Genomic DNA, 21,079 nt, shown 5'->3' on the forward strand with positions numbered 1-21,079 from the left:
AACTGCCCCCCTAGCCAAGTGGCTTTCTGTTAGCGTAGCGTTCAATAGAATAGACTACGAATGTATGAGATTGACGTAAGCTGTAGATACGTTTATCTACTTTATCTAGCTGGAGTTTATTTTAATAATACGAGAGAACTTATTCCTTAGAATTCAATTGATTGACATAGAAGAGAGATTTAAAACATTAAAAATGGTAGCAGTAAATCCTTACTGAAATACTTTTCTTATTCACACGTTTGCATGCGAAAATCAATTTTTTCGTAAGTTTACAACATTGCTTTTCAATCAATTCAGAAATTTAAGCCATTTTACGGATTTGAAACGCGATTTATTAATTACGATATTACTGTTGCAAGTTTAGTTCTTGTGTAACGCGTGTAATCTCACCTATAAGAGCACCTTATATCAGTCTTAAAAAGACATAATATTTATCATGCAAAACAATAACCATTTTCATAGCTAGCCACTAAATTCATTCAGCGACAAATACTATAGTGCTAGATAGGTAGGTAGGTATAACTCCGTTTATCGGGTCAACGGGACACCGCACACGCGCACCCGGCGCCTCCTACAGTCGGTTGTTGGATGCAATAGTCCTGGGAAATGTATGAATGAATTAATATAAGTAGTCCTGGGATATATTATATGAATGAAAGCTACAGATTCGCAATTTTATAAAACACTAGACTAGATGATGTGTTTCTCGCAGTTAAAATGCTTCCATAGATTACGACAAAAATACCAAAAGCAAAATCAGCCCAGCCGTTTAAATATCGTATAGAAAAGATTTTAATAGATTACCATTTAAACACAATTTTTTTTTTTACAATAATGATCTCAACGAGAATAATCAAAATGTGGGTAGTTTGATGTTCTTTAAGTACCTATAGTGGTAGTTTTGAGGGTGATGTTTGAATTTAACTTATATGAGTGCATGAAAAGTATCTATTTTACCGGATTAAAGTTCGCACCCACTTTACAGTAGTAAACGTTTTTCTAATCCACGCGCACGTGATTTGGCGATTCCTATATTATAACATTAATTTAATTCCAATAAAAATACAAGGAATATAATATACTAGCTTTCCGCCTGCGGCTTCGCCCGCGTTTTCAAAGAAAAACCCGCATAGTTCCCGTTCCCGTGGGATTTCCGGGATAAAACCTAGCCTATGTTACTCGTGGATAATGTAGTTTTCGAATGGTGAAAGAATTTTTAAAATCGGTCCAGTAGTTTATGAGCCTATTCGTTACAATCAAACAAACAAACAAAGTTTTCCTCTTTATAATATTAGTGTAGATAAAAGTCAATATGCAAATAAATATGTTTTGAAATTGAGTTACGCCTGAATTGTACCAACTATAGTCGAGCCAATTTAATAGGCAACATTTGACGTCTATCAATTTTATCTTCGAAGAGAGGTAACCTGCTTAAAAACATCGATTAAAGTGTATTAATCGATACGGATTTGAAACATTTGTCAATCGAATTTATTAATTTATGATGATTTTTATTCACAAGTAATCAATGCATTCGATTCTAGATGTCTGATTTCGATTTTTAGAGTAACGTCTCTAGTATTTAAAAAGAAAAAAGGTTTATTGACACAAAATTGTAGCGACGTCAGTTCTTCAATTCAGAAATTGTTTATTATGTTTAGGATGGTTTATCAGTAAAATGAAATCTTAAAATTACTTGTATCGGTCATTATTATTAAAAATATGTAATCGTTATTGAAAAAAGTTAAGTAAATGTGCAGTTCTAACAAAACGAAATATCATGTTATTCTATGTCGTCGTTACTAGGTTACGTTGTTGAATTTTGTTAAACTGTCAAATGTTGCCTATTAAAATGGCTCTACTATAGTAATACCAACAAGGCATTGAACAAACCTCATAGCAAACTTCATAGCAAAATGCACTTCTAAACATATTATTATGTAGGATACGAGTTCATATTGTACTTTCCCATTATAAGTTTTCCTCGAGAACAAGTTTGAATATTTCCAGTAATGGAACCAAAATCTCCCAACTATTGCAGTTTCCTAAATAACTTGGGTAACAAGCTAGGACGTTTACATTATATTCTATACATATTGATGAAAATAATTGCATCAACTCTAGGTAATATTCTCGAGAGTTGTTAGCAAGCATCAGATCATTTTATTAATATATATTTCATACTATCTGGAGACAGCGCGGCTTCACTCGCGTTGTGACCTAATTCTTATCAGATAGAATAACTTTTTCGCGGATTCATACTATAATCTATGTACAGTACTCCAAAAGTGATAATGCGCATAGAAATCTTAGTCACAGTTCGACAACTGTCATATTCCCGGAGCGTCCGAAGACGATATGTATATAGAGTGGTTAAATGCATTATCATTTTCTTCATGCATAATTTAGTAAAATTTGTTTAGTAAAATGAATTACATTTTGGAAATACGACAATTAGCGAAGATTTGCATGTGCATTATTAATTTTGGAGTACTGTACCAAATTTCATTTAGATGTGATCAGCTGAATTTGCGTAAGGGAGCAAACCTACATTCGTAAACATTCTCAAAGCTTTAGGCGTTTGTAAAATTAGTAAGAATATTTTATTTTTCATCAGTATTAAAATGTTCCTTGGCAATTTTATTTTCTAAATTCACACCCTCATTAATAATGAGTCATTATACAAGCTAGTAGAGTTTCACAGTTGTAATTTTCATGTATTTCTCACTAATATACCTAAATGAGCACCATTCAACGCCACTCGCCCTGCATTTGCTTGATCATTAACGATCTTATGTTCTTAATGTTAGGTATTATTTTCCTGTAAACCGGTTTGACCTTGATACTGTGCGTCCTTGAATTTGTTCAGCATATTTTATGAGAAATAGGTCTTTAGTTCTGCTGTTTAGGGTGTAAATTTGTGTGACGTTTTATCGTCTAATTCTTGTATCTTTAGTGGCCATCTGGTACAATTAGGTGGGTATATCTAAATATTGCGTAACCTGCTTCGTTGGTCTATTGTCGATCTTAGGGTCAAGATTTTTTTATATGCGCGATATATTATAGTAAAATGCGATAAGGTAATAAATGCGGGTACTTGTAAATTTGTGTCAATTTTATATTAGTACCTTTTAGCCAACTTGTTAGTGGATGTCATGCCGTGGAATCGGAAACACATATTGTTGTACTACAAGCCGTGCTTCACAAAGTTTAAAAGTTCACAAAACTTGGTTGCTAAAGTTTTAAAAATAATTATAGATATGGATAGAGATTTTATTACAACTGCTTGTCAGTTAATTGCTCTTGGACTACATACATCACTGTAACTTCAAAATTTATAAACATGTTCAAAATTATAAAACTTTTTATCCACAACTTTTTCGTATTCATTTCAAACAATTATTCCATCAGTAGTATACAACACCTTTTATTTTTAAGGGAAAGCATATTACTAACAACTTTAAAGCTAGACCAGATGTGTTACTTTTCAATTTAGCCTATTCCCAGTTGATTATCAGTCTTCCATGTTCGCAATCAAGCCTCTCCGCTCGGTGCCCAATCGAACAAAGGATGCCTAATTGCTTCGACTCTGTCACTACTCACTGTCAAAGCAATTGCCAATGTTGATGATTTTCTATGGTCTTTTTCAAGAAGCTTATATCTAATACACTGGAGATTTCGGTATGAACATTGACGTGTAACAAGAAAATATTGCCCAGTTCATGTTTTTTATCACTTTCACACCTAACTTGGTATTGCCACTGTTAATACGAAGTTTTCCCAAGGCTACTATGTATGCTGTAATATTCTGTGCAAAAGGTTAGTTTTTGTACATGAGTTTGTTGATAAATTGCCGAAAACGTCATTCAGAAGCATTGTTGGATGAAACAATTATTATTTATGCTAAATAAAATAAGTATCTGAACCAATTATTAAAAAGCGATACTCCCTGATTATGGGTAGTCACCATAATAAAATTGTAGCAACTCTCACTTTGTCAATATGGCATGTGTGTCAAAAAAATTGCGTCGCTTCGAATATTTAAGTTAATATTGTTGCTTATTTAATGAATATTTTCCGAATATAAAGAATGCATTGTATTGTGCAAAATTGCAGAAGCGTTTGGACACCGAATTCTGGCATAGAATTTCACAGGCAAGTGTATATTTACGTTATTTACAATATTCCTCAATACTCCTGCATTTACCTGTTTAGAATCATTTCAATGGCAAAAATTGTCTAATTTAGCATCATTTTAGTAAGCAGTCATGTTAAATTTTTTTATTTCCCCAATACTTTATCATTTTTCAACAAGTTTTCAATAAACAAATTTAACAAGTAAGGTAACCATGATGACGAGTTTTTATGGATAGCGAGGAGAATATATTGTAATAACAATATTATGATGAAAATTTAGAACACCATTTTAAAGATTGTTACTAGTAATGAAACAACACACGACATCGGTATTGCACTCACATGTAGTTATAAGATTGTTCGTTTTTACATTGAAATTTATACTTTTTTAACTTACCTTATATTTTTTTGTTTTACGTATTTCAGCTTTCCAAAAAGTAAAATAAAAAGAAATATATGTGCCCATCAAGGTTACTGAGGATTACGACCCAGAAAAAAATACCTTTTGAAAAATGAACTTTGTAAAGTTAGCTGAAATTTGTGCAAGGCCGCTAAACAGTTTTTCTTTGATGATTTTGGCTGGAAATTGACCAGTTGAAGCAACGCGTTTCAAAAGAAGATCTGAGTAGCTTACAATTTGGTAAACAGCATCTGATGCAAATCACAACTTTCCTCTATTTACAAAGGATGCTAATGCTATATATCGGTTCATATCCAAGCTTTGTAGCCAAAAGTTGTTTAAAACTATCATTCTATACCAATTAAAATTGTATGTACCTATAAAGTATGACCATAATATTATAATATAAATACTGTTAAAAATATACCTTTGTCGTTATTATTTATAGACCATGATTTTTAGTTTTTTCTATTTTGAAAAATCCTGAATTTACAAACCAGCGTGGTCACTCAACAGAAAGAGACAAAAAACATGACTGACGTCATTCTAGATCATATTTTCTTGTTACAAGTTATTGGTCATAGTGCAATCTCCAGTGTATTAGATATAAGCTTCTTGGTCTTTTTAGTCCCCGGGTCTGACGAATTTTTCGAGTCTGTTGTCTGATATTTGTTTAATTTATCAGAAATATTTTATAATAGTGTTATTTTCACGGCATGGACGTGCCAATCCTGAATTAGAAATGCAATGTCACTATGCTGAATATTTTAAAGGTCTAACTAACTCTTTAGCAATTAATTCAATTAAAGAGAATACTATTTTTCGTTTCAACCATAGGAGGAATTAATTCTTCTGCAGTACCTTTAACTGCAGGCCATAAATATACTCTGATAACTAAACTTGTAATGTTCGAAGAGTTTCTACATCGAGTAATTTTAAGCTATTGCATAGCTTCTATCGCGGGCCTTGAGCGCGGGGACCGAATCGAGAAATTCCGTAACGAAAAAACCTCACGCTCCCCACTCCGACGGGCGGAGGTGTCGCTTGAAGGCATAGCATGCAATAGCTTTACCGCGGCAGTCCCCGAGGGACACACGTCGTTTTTTTGAGTAATATCGCAACAAACAAATACAGCAAACAAAATTATCCTGTCTATCACATTATTACTATCTCTACGTACCTACAGACACAATTATCTAAAACGTATATCGTTATCATTTTAACAATATGCAGCACATGTAAAACGGCAACAAACGTACTAGGTAATGATCGGTGGGGGTGACCTACATACTATATCGGGTCAGAGTCCCGCGGCCATCCCGGTCGACCCACTGAACTGGGCTCACCTAGGCTTATCATCGATCCAGGATAGCTAGCTAGGTAACATAGTTTGAACTATAACTGGCAGTTTATGAATTGAGTATTTTTATATATATGTACGTATTATGTAAAATAGACATGATTTTAATAGTGCAACTTCGCAGTTTCTGGCCGGGTCTTCTCCGTAGAAATTGCTTTCCGGGTGGTAAATGGTAAAACTATGTCATGACGATTAAAAGTGCTTCTAGAATAGATTGAATAAATAATTGTTTTAGTATGAGTATATTTGATGTTAAGAATGTCTCAAACCATTCTTAAATACTTCTTAAATATTTTAATGTATGTGAACACATTAATTCTCAAGTTCAGAAACTAGCCGTTCATCGATCCAGGATAGGTAACTGAGTAATGTGGTTGTAGTGTGGATTCTATATTGAAATTAAGAATGTTTTTTGTTCGTCTGTGAAACGGTATGGACAGAAAGGTACGTACGTTTGTGTTACATTTTGTACTAGCTGCGCCCCGCGGTTTCACCGGCGTGGCTCCGCTCCTGTTGGTCTTAGCGTGATGATATATAGCCTATAGCCTTCCTCGATAAATGGACTATCTAATAACGAAATAATTTTTCAAATCGGACCTGAGATTAGCGCGTTCAAAAAAACAAACAAACAAACTAACTAACTCTTCAGCTTTATAATATTAGTATAGATTATATTATTTTTTCTTTGTAGCATAAAAGATTTTAAAGTTTATTAATATCGTAACTGGCCACTGATTCATCATAGTGTACTTAACCTAAACTAGAAACTAAAGAACAATGACTCGGCTGTATAATTAACACACTAAACGAAGATTCTTAGGTATAAACGCTAAACGAAGATTGCAAAAATTATGGGAAATTGTTTTTAAGCTTAGTTTTAGCATAGCATTTGCTATGTGATAGTGTTTTTCGGAATAAATAATCGCATATTCAAATTCCTAACTTTAACTAAAATAGGTGTGTAGGTATGCAAAACACATATGTCAGAAGTGAAGCTTCATTGCCAAAATTCAAAGATATCAAAATCGTCGCCTTACTCCATGACGTGATGGTATTGCCATGACGCCACCATGAAATTTTACTCTCAACGCGCCTAAAGAAGTTTCACTTCAAAAAGAAATTAAACTTCTAGAAATACATACTGATAAGCATCAACATAACAGAACAATTGATTACAATAGAATTTAACATATATTCTCCAATCGATAAAGCCATTTATCATCAGTGTAGCTGTATTAGTCCTCGCGAGCCGCAGGGCGTAAAATTGAAACCCATAATGCAATATTTACTTTACTAGCTGAAACCCTCGGCGTCACTCACGTGCCGTGGTACCTGGATGAAAAATAGAATATATTCGTATACCAGATTTCGTAAAGATCTGATCAGTTCTTTTGCGAAGAGAAACAAATACGTATCCGAATTCGATACATTCTTGCAAATTGTTGCTTTTATAATACTAACTGTGCTGCGCGGTTTTCTCTGAGGATGAAGCCACTGACAAAAGCAATATGTATTGCTATAGCTTATGTGTTATCCTAATACATAAGCTACATCACTGCTAAGTTTTGTAAGAATAACAAACATACATCTTCACAAACTTTCACGTTTTTATTTTATACTAGCTTTCCATCCGCGGCATCGCAGTCAAAAGAAATTCCCGCATAGTTCCCGTTCCCATGGGATTTCCGGAATAAAACCTATCCTATGACCCTGGGTAAAAAGTAGCCTATGTCCTTTCTCGGGTATCAAAATATCTCTATACCAAATTTCATGCAAATTGGTTCAGTAGTTAAGGCGTGGTTGAGTAACAGACAGACAGACAGAGTTACTTAACGCATTTATAATATTAGTATGGATTATTTTATTTGAAGGATTTGTAGCAAGTATCGTTAGTAAGACGTTTACAATATTAATAGGTAGGAAATGAAGTAGGATTTAGACAAACGCAAGGCGGTAAGATTAATTGTGGCATAGATCGCGATAGTGGGAAGGTCGAGGCCAGTGAATCACCGTGATTGGTGCAAGGCGGTGGCGTGAGGGACGTATACCTTTATGTACTTTAGTAGTATAGGAATATGGTGAGTCAGTTCTGCTGAGGGGCAGAATTATGTAGAAATATGTGTAGTCTGCCCTTATTCCATCTATCCTATAAGTAAATGATCTTAGGTTCATAATCTTAGTCAGATGCATTAGGGACAATTGGATTTAAGTTACCACTGATGAATGTTTCTTTGTTTCTTTCAGTGTGAATTAATTTTGAATTTCTAAGTTAGATCGACTAGGTATAGATCTGTTAAAAATGTTCAGATTTGTTTAATATTTTGATAAATATTATGATTCTATTGATATTTGATAAATATTGATGAATTAAATTTATTCATAATTTTAAATCATAATCATTCTGTGTATTCATCATATGTATCTAGTGTTCATTTTTTGGCACAGCTGTTTTAAAACGTTATCGAGACAAAAAATAGTGTTCAAAATGAGGTCTAACAATACGCGATGTATGTATCAAATCATCAGACAATATTTACCAGTTTAACCGCTTCTCCCTTCAACTAAACCAGCAAACGGTTTTGATACTTATAGATATATATCCATTTGACATAAAGTTTATATTAGCATCTCAGCCGAAATCATGCAACATTATGAACTTTACCATTCTTATAGGGTCGTATTTAGCGTTCTATTATTAGCCCTAAGGGTCAGTAATCAGGTGTCGTGGAAGGCGACCGTTAACCTGAATTGTACAGGATATAGTACCAGTTTTGTCTACCCTCATTTTAAGTTGAAATCTTGATGGTCATGGAATTACGAAGAGCATTTTGATTTTGATGTGGTACTAACTACTAACGATACAGACTAGTTTCATCATCAGTCCTACAATTTGTATGATTAAGGAAGTTAGTAGGTACCTGATATCATTGAAAAATAAAGAAGCGAACAAAAGCTTCAAAGTAGCTCGAAATATATTTCCTACAACTTCAACGTTTTATTAAAAGTTTGCGAAATATATTTCAAGTTATATAGCAACCCATTCACAAATTGTCTCCTATCCCAAATAAAAGTTGGTCGAAGTAATTCCAGCAACCCGATACCTACAGATAATTATGTCTCATGTCACTATGGTGAGAAACATTGAGCACATGCCAAGAAAGAGCCATAACCATATGCCGTGTCCAAGGTTGAGTTTTATAGGTTCAATGTCGGCACGTTGCCATGGTAACGGTCCTGATGCCCTAACTAACCTAGCCCTCGTAGGGGTTTACAGAAAAGAACAGATTGGATCATGAAGCGGGATTTCTTAGGGCATCTTATTGTGTACGTGTGTCCTTTGTTAGGCAAATCCTCTTTGGTTTATTGTATACGATCTGTAGGGTGGGTTTCTTTGACGGATTTTAAATGGAATCTCTGTAAATGCTATAGTACAAACTACAAAGATGGTTAGATGCAGTGCAGTTTGTTTGTTAAGGAATACTTCGGGAATCTAGCGACTGTGATTTGTTTTTGCGGCACAAGATGATGTGCATAATATCTACAGATATTACCATTAATATCGTGTGTGAAGGCGTTTAAATGCAAAACTTTTTGTTCGATAACCTCACCTATACCTTCAATAAATTTAACTGAACTAGCTTACCTAAGCAACGCTTCTTGATTTTTTTAACCGACTTCAAAAAAAGGAGGAGGTTATCAATTCGGCCGGTATGTTTTTTTTTTATGTATGTAAACCGATTACTCCGAGGTTTCTGAACCGATTTACGTGATTCTTTTTTTGTTCGATGCGGGATGGTGTCGAATTGGTCCCATAAAAATTTTATTCGGATAGGCCCAGTAGTTTTTATTTTATGAGCATTTTTGTCTGTAGGTATTTGTGAATTTTGCAAGTGCAAGTTTGAAGTCGGTTGTTTTTAACGCAGTTATTACTTGTTTATTTAAGCTATTGCATAGCTTCTATCCCGGGCCTTGAGCGCGGGGACCGAATCCAGAAATTCCGTAACGAAAAAACCTCACGCTCCCCACTCCGACGGGCACGGAGGTGTGGCTTGAAGGCATGCTATGCAATAGCTTTACCGCGGCAGTCCCCGAGTGCCACACATCTTTTTTTCATTTTTTATACATATTTTATCATTGAAGCTACTATTTGTTGTAGCCTGATTTTATATAGGCCTAACGCTTTCCTGGATAAATATAAATACTTTTTCACTTGGAACCAGTAGTTCTCGAAACAAATAATCAGCGGAATAAAATATGAATACCTCCAGCGATGCTCTAGTTAATCTGCAATGTGAAAAAGTGGCAACTTTTCTTTAACAAACTTATCTGTCCAAATCCAATTATTAAGAAATTTTCCGGTTTTCCGGTTCGCGCGTGTAGATAGCGATTACCGGTTTCCTCAAGTGTGTGATAGGCCTTCTACACAATGGGCGGCGTTGGTCCAACAAATGATTGCTATGTTTGTCGCCATACACCTACGCTAACGGCCGATCATATACATTTAGGCCCTCTACATATCATGATTGCTTCTACTCGTCCAACACTGCCCATTGTGAAGAGGGCCCACGAGGTATTGGAATCGGAAAGCGATTCAATGGTGACGCATAGCAGCTGCGAACTTGACAGTGGGACAGGGATGGGGTCAGGGCTGTGTCCGTGCCCATTGTTATACGATACGATAAAAGCTTTTGTATCTGAACACGTGTCGTGTGTAATTGTGTGCGCCTTTTTTGTTGGGAAATATTTTGCTATTGATTCGTTTACGTATACAATGTAAATGAAATCAATTAAAAATAATCTTGAAAATTATAACGTCGGAAAATGATATTCAAATTTTATAATTCCTGTTCCAAAACGTTGCTTGTCTGTATACATTTTTGCTTTCAATTGAAGAATAATTAAGATTGTATATTTTTGTTTAATTCGTTGTAGTGTTAAAACTTAAATTTCTAAATGGATTAAACAAGATGAAAAAAATTCACCGTATAAAAGATATTAATTGTAGTACTAAATTGTAATTATAATTGGGTAATTCCAATTGGTATCTTTCCCTTATGTAATTTATTAAAATGTGAAATGAAAAGTGTTAATGTATGCCATCACACTTGACAGCGAGGCCTTGGCGTTAGGTCAAGGTTAAGTTTGTTTCCTTTTACATTCGTCACGATACGATAAAAGACGTATCGTAGCGTTGAACACCTGTGATATAAAATGGTTATTGTAAAATAATTAAGACGTTCTAGTTGCTTCGCAATATTTCGGCTACATTGCAATTGAAATCAATTGATAAAAAGGCATTGCATATTATTATATGCAAGTCCATAAAACACGTCATAATAATTAATAAATTTATAGGAAATTTTGCTTCTTTCTAGATTTTTTATTATCTAGGTACCGTGTAAATAAAAAAAACCAGGCCGATCTACTTCATCCATCTTAACTATCCCTATTTCTCTCTTCATTACTAAATTAAATTGTGTTAAGTTTAAATATTATTGAGGTAAATAGTAGTACATGAATAGTAGTACATTTAAAAATGGCAACAATGTTGCCTCATACAATAATGAAACAAATAAAACGTAACTACCCGCACAATGGAAACGTGCAAATTTCGCGATGTCGTGTGAACAGTGATAACTATAATATATTGTTTCCTCAACTTTTGTTTATGTGTTCATATCGCACATAATGTATGCGACGAAACACACTGCAGTTACTATGGTCTAGGAATATAGAAATGCTAGAATATATAGGTATCTTGTAGTTAGACTAGCCCGAGGTCGTGAGCGGTTCGTTTTGATTTTTTTTTCTATTTATGTGGGTAAAGGGTGAATGTTGATAGAAAATTAGAAATTAGAAAGGCTTGATATTTCCTTTTGGTTTTATATTTTGTACAATAAAGGATAACAGTATTGAAATAAGTTTGTAGATTTTTATTTGCGCTCCAAATTATAGGTAAGTAATTAAAATAAATGTTTAATCAGGTGTAGATTGTTTTTCTAAAACAGATTTTTTGTAGTCTATAACACATTTTATATATCTAATGATTAGTTGTAAGACCACATTCGGCAAACTCCACTCAATTTCGTAAAAAAATACAGACAATAAAATTTATTTCATTTTTTTTATAAAATGCATTATTTTGCAAATCAACATTTATTACGTTAAAATTGGTTTATTTTAGACAACATAGCTCCTAATATATAGTATTCGTAAAATCTTTTATTTTATTTATTAGTACTACATGAGTGGCACGTCAAAATGTGACTAATTTTATCTTTAGTTCTCTTTTTCACTCACGATAGTTGAATGGTGCCATTTCACTTTGACGACTAAACAGTGTGTGCGTTTGTGTATTGTTTGGGAAGATTGAATGTAGTGTTGGTAACTTATCTTACACCCTTTTCTTATAATATCATCATACTGGAATAAAAATTGCTTTAAGTCATCATGGTCCTCGTGGTATAGTAATATATTTTAAAGCTAACAAATATATCTGCATGAAAAACTAAAAAACCTTTCCTCTTTTCCAGATTGATGGCGTCTACCATCGTCAAGAAGCACAGACTGAAGACCGCTTGACAACCGAAACATGTTCCCTTTACCGTCCAACCAAGATTGTCGTGTCGAGCTTAGCGATAGGGGGGACGACAGCTTTAATTAGACGTTCATAGTTGCCTTCAATTAGGTCCAATCTCTTTGTAAATAGTGATTATTTCGGTAGTGAACCTTTTTTTCGGAGAGGTGAGTTGGCTTTTGATTTTGCTGGATAGTTAGATGATGTGTGTGCCGATTTGGAGTAGATTGCTAGAGATACATCTAGACAAACATAGTTTTTAACTAGGAACCCTGAACACAAATATTTCTTAGGTAATCAACATAGAAGACACTGCAATAAAAAATGGTGATATGAGGAGCATATTGGCATCTCAAAAGATTTCATTCTTTATTACAAATCTTACTTTTGATGCTTTGATTGTTTCGTTGCAAGAGATATCCATTTGTTTTAATTTTAATCGATTTACATATTTTCTGGAAGCAGTAATACCAAAATTAGTAGCATAATGCTAAGAATATGCTTTTAGAGATAAGTGAGGGTAGTGTGCTAAATATAACACGTTCCAGTGACCCATTTTGGAATAAGGGCAGAGTGCAGATTTATTTTTACATTGCTGATCGATTTGAAATAATTTGTTCATATTTGAAATGTAAAATAGTGGCTCATTTCATAAATATGCTATTTGTAGATTGCAGTATAGACTTCTCTTTTTCAGTGAAATATTGTTATAATGGAGAATACAGAAGTGGAAAAGAACTGTTCCAGTGAAGATGGACAGCTCACTAGAAATAGGGTAAGTTTATATTTTTAAGTGAAACTTCTTTAGACGCGTTGAGAGTAAAATTTCAAGGTCTCGTCATGGCAATACCGTCACGTCATGGAGAAAGACGATGACTTTGGTATCTTTGAAAATAAGTTTCACTTCTGATACGTGTGCTCGGCACACACGCTCTTATTTTATATGTACTTTTATCATAAATAAGTAGGTATTGTTTGGCTTCTCGGTCGTCATTAATTAAGATTTGCTTATGACTCATGGCACAGTAAACAGTATTCTTATTGAACTGAATCTATATTATTCCCAGGCAACTAAATAATTATTTTCTTCAGAGTAAAACAGAAGCAGTCAAGGACAATTTAAAAAATAGCAGTTAAAAACTATAACTAAAGACCAGATGATCAGATTTCAACGATTTTTGGTTTATTAGATACGACTCCATGTAGATAAGATTTAGATAATTATTACTGTTCAAACATAACAAATTTTAATTCCAGAGTTTCAAATCGAAACAGCTCGTGCGCAGCCAAGCGATACGCGAAGCCACGTCACCGCCGCGCACGGTCTCCCCCTACCCGCCCAGTCCTGAGGCGGAGGGGGAGACCAGCACGAGATGCGTCACGAGCGTAATGTGTGATGAAGAGAAGCTGCCTGTGCAGATACAGGTCAGTTCTAACTACGTGTCACGTTCGTTTACATCGATTTTTAACACGATTTTATTAATTTCACCGGTATGTTCGTTTCTAATCGACTCCTTTAGACTTGATACCTGCACGAACTTTCCACCGTTTAATTATATTTGCTTGAAGACTATTTCAAAAATTACTTACGCCTATTCGAAAATTTCAACAATTACTTATACCTGTTCGAAAATTTTAACAATTACTTATACCTGTTCGAAAATTTAAACAATTACTTATACCTGTTCGAAAATTTCAACAATTACTTATACCTGTTCGAACATTTCAACAATAACTTATACCTGTTCGAAAATATCAACAATTATTTAGACTTGAAAATTTAATTACATATTGCAACTCGAAGTTTTATCACCCCAATCTATTGTAACATATTAATGTATGAATTCAAACAAAGATTTTATTTATTTATTTTTATTTATTTATCAGTAAAAATCACTTCCAATTCGCAGATAACATCAGGCGGTTGGGAGGTGGACACTTACACTGAGCAGCGTTTACGCACGCGTCGTTGGCTCGGACAGCGGCCGCACTCGGACTCATCGCGCGATTTCCTGTCGTACAACCCGCGCGTTATGTGCGTGTGTGGGAAGTGCGCTTGTCCGCACTGCAGGTGAGTCCTTACTTAGAGCTAGCTTGCAAGAGCAACTTTGTCTCCGCAACTATTTTGTCTCTCCCACCTATGGGGTAGTATGAAAGTGCGCGCACGTAGCGACGCAACTCCCCATAGAGTTGATGGGAGAGACAAAATAGTTGCGGAGACAAAAGTTGCTCTTGCGCGCTAGCTCTTAGCGTATAGGCCGATTAACGTAACCTGGCGCGTTCACAGTACTCACACTTATGCAATTTCACTATACAGTATGTTCAAAAATAAATGATTTTGATAATCTGTCCCATGATTAAATAAATAAATATTACAGAGAAGCTTCTTTACCTTTTTTGGGAGGTTCGTTAAAAATTAAATAAAATTTATTTATTAACCTTTTTGATGATTGAATTACGATATGTGTGATGTTTGAGTAGTTTTTTTTTTTTATTTACTATCCAAATGAATAGAAGTAAATATCCTTTGTACCTAAATAATGTGAGTAAAATTATAAATATGAGTTGTGAACACGATAAAACACACAAACAAAAAAAAATGTACAAATTGAATGCTATTGTTTAAAATTTTTAATTACAATACACCTATATCTTGTCTTTTCTAGGGGCAAAAGGAAACATATATGTGCGATGAAGCAAGACTCGGGCATCGTGTGTTCAGTGGACTGTCCGGAGTGTTCAGACTGTGAAAACATAGGTAAATAAAATTAAAAAAACTATTTCAGAAATTTAAATAAAAAACTCTTAAGAAATTATTAAACAACATGGTAAAGGGCAGCATTTTACAGCAAAAGCATATATCTTGAAATTTAATCAAAAATTAAACGTTAAATTCTATAATAAATGTTGTAATAATTGTATATTGAAACACAACTTGTGGATGCCGATATATAAACTTTATTTTATATAAAGTATTATAAGAAATAACACGCGAGGCCGAGGTAAATATTAGTTTGAAACGTATTGAAACGTAATAAGTATGTACTGCGATTCTACACAGCTACCTAATTGATGTAGGTAGTTGATAACAAATCGCAGCAAGTCAACGACTATTAGCAAAGTGAGGGTAGTTGGGTCGAACGTCGTATAAACAACGTTCGAGCCCCCCCCCCCCCCTCCCAGGCACGATTCGTACGAATGACCCACGAGTCAAAGGAAAGCGGCATTTTATAGACTATATTCGACAGCTAAGCATGTTCAGACATGAAATAATGACAACTACATTGACAACTATTCATCCACAAAAATATTACTTAAATCAAGTTTCGTCTAACAGTATTATAAAATAAGGTTTATATAATTTATAGCAAGCTACATTGTGCGTATACGACATTACACTACGAACCAAAGAGACAGGAGGAGGTCAAAGACAATTCGTTTTTACTACAGATACTACACAGACTATACAACAGTTAACTATTACTAAAATACAGATTAAAATATTTGTCTATTACAAAAATATATTATATTTATGTTTTCAGGTACAAATGGCAAAACGGAGAGCGTTGATATCGATGAGAATAATATATTTTATTGTAGGTAAGATATATTTTTTTCTTATTAAATCTTATGACTTTTCATGTTATCTAATAAAAAATATATTTTTTAATGTAATGTTATTTATGTGTCCATATGAAATAAAACTTCATAAATAATGACTATTTTTTTTCCTTTACAGGTGCCCAGACCGAAAAGAGAAGCCAAAAAGTATATCTTTAAGTGGAAATGATACAGGTATATAAATATTATTAAAAATAATATTTGATTATATTTTATAGTATAGAAATATTGCTTTAAAGATAGATATTGTCACGTTAAAAAGTTGTACGAATCAAAACTCTGCCTACGTACATAACAGGCAGAGTTTTCTATTGTACGAAACAATGGATTATGACTTTGAACATGGCATTCAATTAATTTAATGAACGCGCTAGTCATTCAATCAAAAAGCAGATTCAACTAGATGACAGCGACATATTATAAGGTATATTAAGCTATTGCATAGCTTCTATCGCGGGCTTGAGCGTGGGGACCGAATCGAGAAATTCCGTAACGAAAAAACCTCACGCTCCCCACGGGGACGGGCGGAGGTGTGGCTTGAAGGCATAGCATGCAATAGCGCAACCGCCCCAGTCCCCGAGTGACACACGTTTTTTCTTTTTAATTTTTTTAAAACTACATATATTTATTGTAATTCCAGACGAAAAAGCCGAGTTATCAGATCACGAATTGGTCAATTTCATACGAGATACTTTAAATAAGAACCCAAAAGACAGGATCACGCTGTTAAAGATCGAGAGGGATCTGCATGCGCTCGTCAATGATGTTGGGTGAGCTATATTTATATTAACATACATACATATATTTTACTAGCTTTCCACCCGCGGCTTCGTCCGCGCAGTCAAAGAAAAAAACCCGCATAGTTCCCGTTCCCGTGGGATTTCCGGATAAAACCTATCCTATGTCCCTGGGTAAAAAGTAGCCTGTGTCCTTTCTCGGGTATCAAAATATTTCTATACCAAATTTCATGCAAATTGGTTCAGTAGTTAAGGCGTGATTGAGTAACAGACAGACAGACAGAGTTACTTTCGCATTTATAATATTAGTATGGATTGCCCTGAAAATGTTAAAATTCAAGTTTACCAAATAATTGCTTTTTTCTCTTTTAAATTTTCTCATTAATAAATTCTAAAGCTATAAAACTGAATATGAAATTCAACAAAGACATTTGAACGATTGACCTTACCGGTATTTAGCTGTTGCTACCACGTTCCTACTTATAATTTTTTATTAACAGTGATTGCGCAAGCCTTTGTGTGCTTGTTTAGTATTTAACATGAGTAATTACAATCAATTTAAAACTAGCAATTTTTGAATAAAATTTGAATTTAAAGTTATCAGTTCAATACTAAAACTATCATAAACTTTAAATAATATTCACCTTAATTATATCTGTACTCTATATTTCAGCCGCTGCATAGTCCGTTTCCCGGTGATGACGTCATACGGCCGCATGCTAGTGCATCGTTGTGCCGCGCTGTTCCATCTCGCCCATCACATAGACCACACGAACAAGAATTGTGTTATCGTGTCTAAGAGCGGTGAGAAATTACACTATTGAATTAGAATAAGTGAATGTAAAATTCTTTTGAAAAATAAATGTGTCTAAACCTAAATTATTCCCCAATCACGGTTACCCCATGCCACATTAACAATGCCACTTTCCCCATGCCACATTCCCCTTGCCACATCCGCCATGCCATATATCCCATGCCACATTCGCCACGCCACATTCCTCATGCGACATTCCCAATGCCAGATTCCCCATCTGACATTCCCCTTGCCACTGTTCCCATGCCACATTCCCCATGCTAGCCACACTCCGCTTGCCACATTAGCCATGCCACATTATCCAAGCCACATTCCCCATGCCGCATTCCCCATGCCACATTCCCCATACCAAATCCCTCATACCACATTCCCCCTGCTACATTACCTGTACACTTGTCCCGGTTTGACTCGCGATAAAAAATAAATATTAATAATACTTACAGTGCCACATATGACAAAAGTGTCATATTATGTATAATATCATTTTTAATAATGCGAATATAATCTATACATATATAATAAATTGAAAAATATGACTCATAAAATTTACCCATATATCTTACATACACATTTTATTCGCTAATTAAATATAATAATCATCAGCCCATACACATCATTGACAATTAAATATACACATTTTTTCATTATTTATCTTTCAGGCACAAGTGGAGGCAGGATACCGTGCACGAGTTTCAAGCAGTGGTGCACTAGAGCCTTCCCGAAATCACCTCCTAGGAGACATGACGATACCCTTGCTAAGTGAGTTTTTTTGCTTAGTATCTAAATGTGTACTCCGATAAACCTTAAAATTAAAAAAAAAATGTCAATCTTTACCGGGCTATGAAATTGGTAATGTCGCGGAAATAAAGTAGTTTGATGTGTGCACGAATCTCTAGTTTTAAATCTCTATGTCTAGCTAAATTGATAAAATATTGTTTCACTGCAAAGGGAACACGGTTCGATTGAATTATTGATGATTATGTTTGTGTTCTATTCTAGTGGAATTTCGTCGATACTAAACATTATTATTTATACATCTCAAGTCGATACTAAACATTATTATTTATTTATATACAATTTCAGGTCGATATTAAAACGCTGCGGCGCCGGTGCGTTAGAAGCGGGTGGTAGTGGTGTAGACGCGCCGCGTAGCAAGTCGCTGGAACAACGCGAACGGGACTACGAGCGTGTGCGGCGGCGGATATTTAGCTCGGTAACGTAGCTGATAGTGTTTAGCGTAGCCGATACATTTGCTGAGTGTAGTTAATCTCCAAAACGGTAACGCAGTAACGCGTAGCTCTACGCCGCGGCCGTTATGCGCGCGTAGCTGATACAGTGTAGATCTAATTATGAATTATGTGAATTATGAATTATGAATCTACGCCGTAGTGTATTGCGTGTCGAGTCGTCTATACTGTAGCGCATAACTTGTACGTTTAAAGTTGATGGAGCAACGTGAACGGCACTACGAGCGAGGATATTCAGCTCGGTAATGTGGCTGATATGGAGTAGTTCTACGCCGTAGTAAGTCGCATAGCCTATGTTGGTCTACACCAAAGCGTTAAAGGGGTGACAGACGTACGAGTAAGTACGCGAACTTGTGGCTCGACGACCTTTTTCGCTCGTGTGTCACCCCAAGTACGCGTACTTAAAAACCGTCGAGTAAGTTCGTTGACGATCCAACATGTTTGAAATTTTACTCGAAGCCCGCCTTGGCTCGCACGTCTGTCACCGCCGCGAGCCGAGTAAGTACGCGAACTTTAAAACCGCGACTTTAAAGTTCGTACGTCTATCAGCCCTTTTAAACGTAGCCGATACTTTGTAACTCTACGCCGCATTGTATCGCGTAACCGCTGTATCGAGACTCTCTACGCCGTAGCGCATATCTTGGACGTAGCCTTGAACTCGTAGTCGTTCAAGAAACTTTGTGTACTATCTCGCTGCCCACAGCTTTTTTAATAAACTTTTATAAACAAACAAATCATTTTTATAAAATGTTCATTCAGCGTGGGTAGAACGTCGTAGCCGCCTACGGCGTAGTAGTCCACCTCCATTTCTTTAATAAACTTATATAGATTAACTTGAGATAGGTCATAAATAAATCATTCTTAAAGCTTTAAATATTTCCTTTTTTTTGCATTTTCAAAGCAATTTGTATTAAGAAAATATACTTTCTATTTTTGTTTAATTATTTTCAAGGCACGCGCTCACATATCAAAAAAAATATGACAAAGTTGTAGTAAAACTTTTATTCACTACTTTTACACACTTTTACAAATCACAAAAAAATATAACATAAAATTGTTGTACAATTGTTTATTTATTATTCATCTCTTCTCTTCTATATCTCTTTCTCTCTTATAGGACAACTGCACACAGGATGAAAATCAATGGCCTTGGTTATCGACGGGTCCAGTTAAATTACTCACTCCTGACGGTGGACGGAATAAACTTGCAAAGGTAAAATAGTATTTTTTTTGATAATTCTCAATTTAGATTTCTTTTTTTGCGTCAATAATCAAATTTACTTCTGTACAAAACATAACATACCGCTGCCATACCTAACTGAGGGCTTTCCTTTTCGGTAACTCTGTTAAATTTTTTTAGGTTCAATTATTATAAGACTAGATTTCCGCCCGCGGCTTCGCCCGCGTTTGCAAAGGAAAACCCGCATAGTTCCCGTTCCCGTGGGATTTCCGGGATAAAAACTATCCTATGTGTTAATCCAAGTTACCCTAGTTTTTACGTGAAAGAGTAACAAACATCCATACAAACTTTCGCATTTATACTAGTAGGATTTATTTGATACGAAATCAAAGTAATTTTTTTTATTTTGATTAAATGTAGGATATCTAATTAAGAACCTTACATATGTAAACTTTTATTCAAACCACGACTTTTAGATCAAACTAATTATTAGTATTTTATGTTGTTTTCAGAAAATATTATTTTTCTAATTACAGGTACAATCACTCGAGTCTCGCGACGAAGGTACATCACGAGGAGCGGTGGCCAAGAGTCACAGCTTTGGCGGCTACGAGCCTACACAGCCGAGATTGCTCAGCAGACAGGGTAACACATACACACAAAATAATATACACACATACGCATTAGGATTCACACACACACACACACACACACACAGATTTGCGTATGTATAAGGGCATATACACTGACACAGAAAGATAGACACGCACTCATACAAACATATAAAACACACACAGAAATATACACGCACGAAAATATTTACATATTTACGTATGATAACTCATACGCAAGCACATACACGGATATGTAAACGCATATAAACAGGTACATGCTATGATATATAAAAAAGCTAGATACGTTACCCGCTCTCTATTTTGGCAAGAAAAAACTCAGCTAAGTGCCCGAGTTTCACTTAGTCACGCACCATTCAGCGTCGTGGCTGGAC

General features: G+C 35.0%; 1 protein-coding gene across 1 annotated transcript in view; it reads left to right on the forward strand.

Annotated features, from left to right (window-relative positions):
- LOC123703989 overlaps window positions 1–21,079 on the forward strand; it is a 57,196-nt gene that overhangs the window by 15,208 nt on the left and 20,909 nt on the right. The window contains exons 2-14 of the mRNA XM_045652215.1: window positions 12,431–12,641; window positions 13,172–13,249; window positions 13,732–13,899; window positions 14,385–14,545; window positions 15,141–15,232; window positions 16,017–16,074; window positions 16,214–16,269; window positions 16,736–16,865; window positions 17,506–17,636; window positions 18,306–18,405; window positions 18,730–18,859; window positions 20,011–20,106; window positions 20,610–20,718. Coding sequence (XP_045508171.1) covers window positions 13,187–13,249; window positions 13,732–13,899; window positions 14,385–14,545; window positions 15,141–15,232; window positions 16,017–16,074; window positions 16,214–16,269; window positions 16,736–16,865; window positions 17,506–17,636; window positions 18,306–18,405; window positions 18,730–18,859; window positions 20,011–20,106; window positions 20,610–20,718 — 1,294 coding nt within the window. The 5' untranslated portion in view covers window positions 12,431–12,641; window positions 13,172–13,186. The remainder of the gene's footprint in view (window positions 1–12,430; window positions 12,642–13,171; window positions 13,250–13,731; window positions 13,900–14,384; window positions 14,546–15,140; window positions 15,233–16,016; window positions 16,075–16,213; window positions 16,270–16,735; window positions 16,866–17,505; window positions 17,637–18,305; window positions 18,406–18,729; window positions 18,860–20,010; window positions 20,107–20,609; window positions 20,719–21,079) is intronic.

Source organism: Colias croceus, chromosome 28 (genome assembly GCF_905220415.1).
Source record: "Colias croceus chromosome 28, ilColCroc2.1".
Taxonomy (NCBI): domain Eukaryota; kingdom Metazoa; phylum Arthropoda; class Insecta; order Lepidoptera; family Pieridae; genus Colias; species Colias croceus.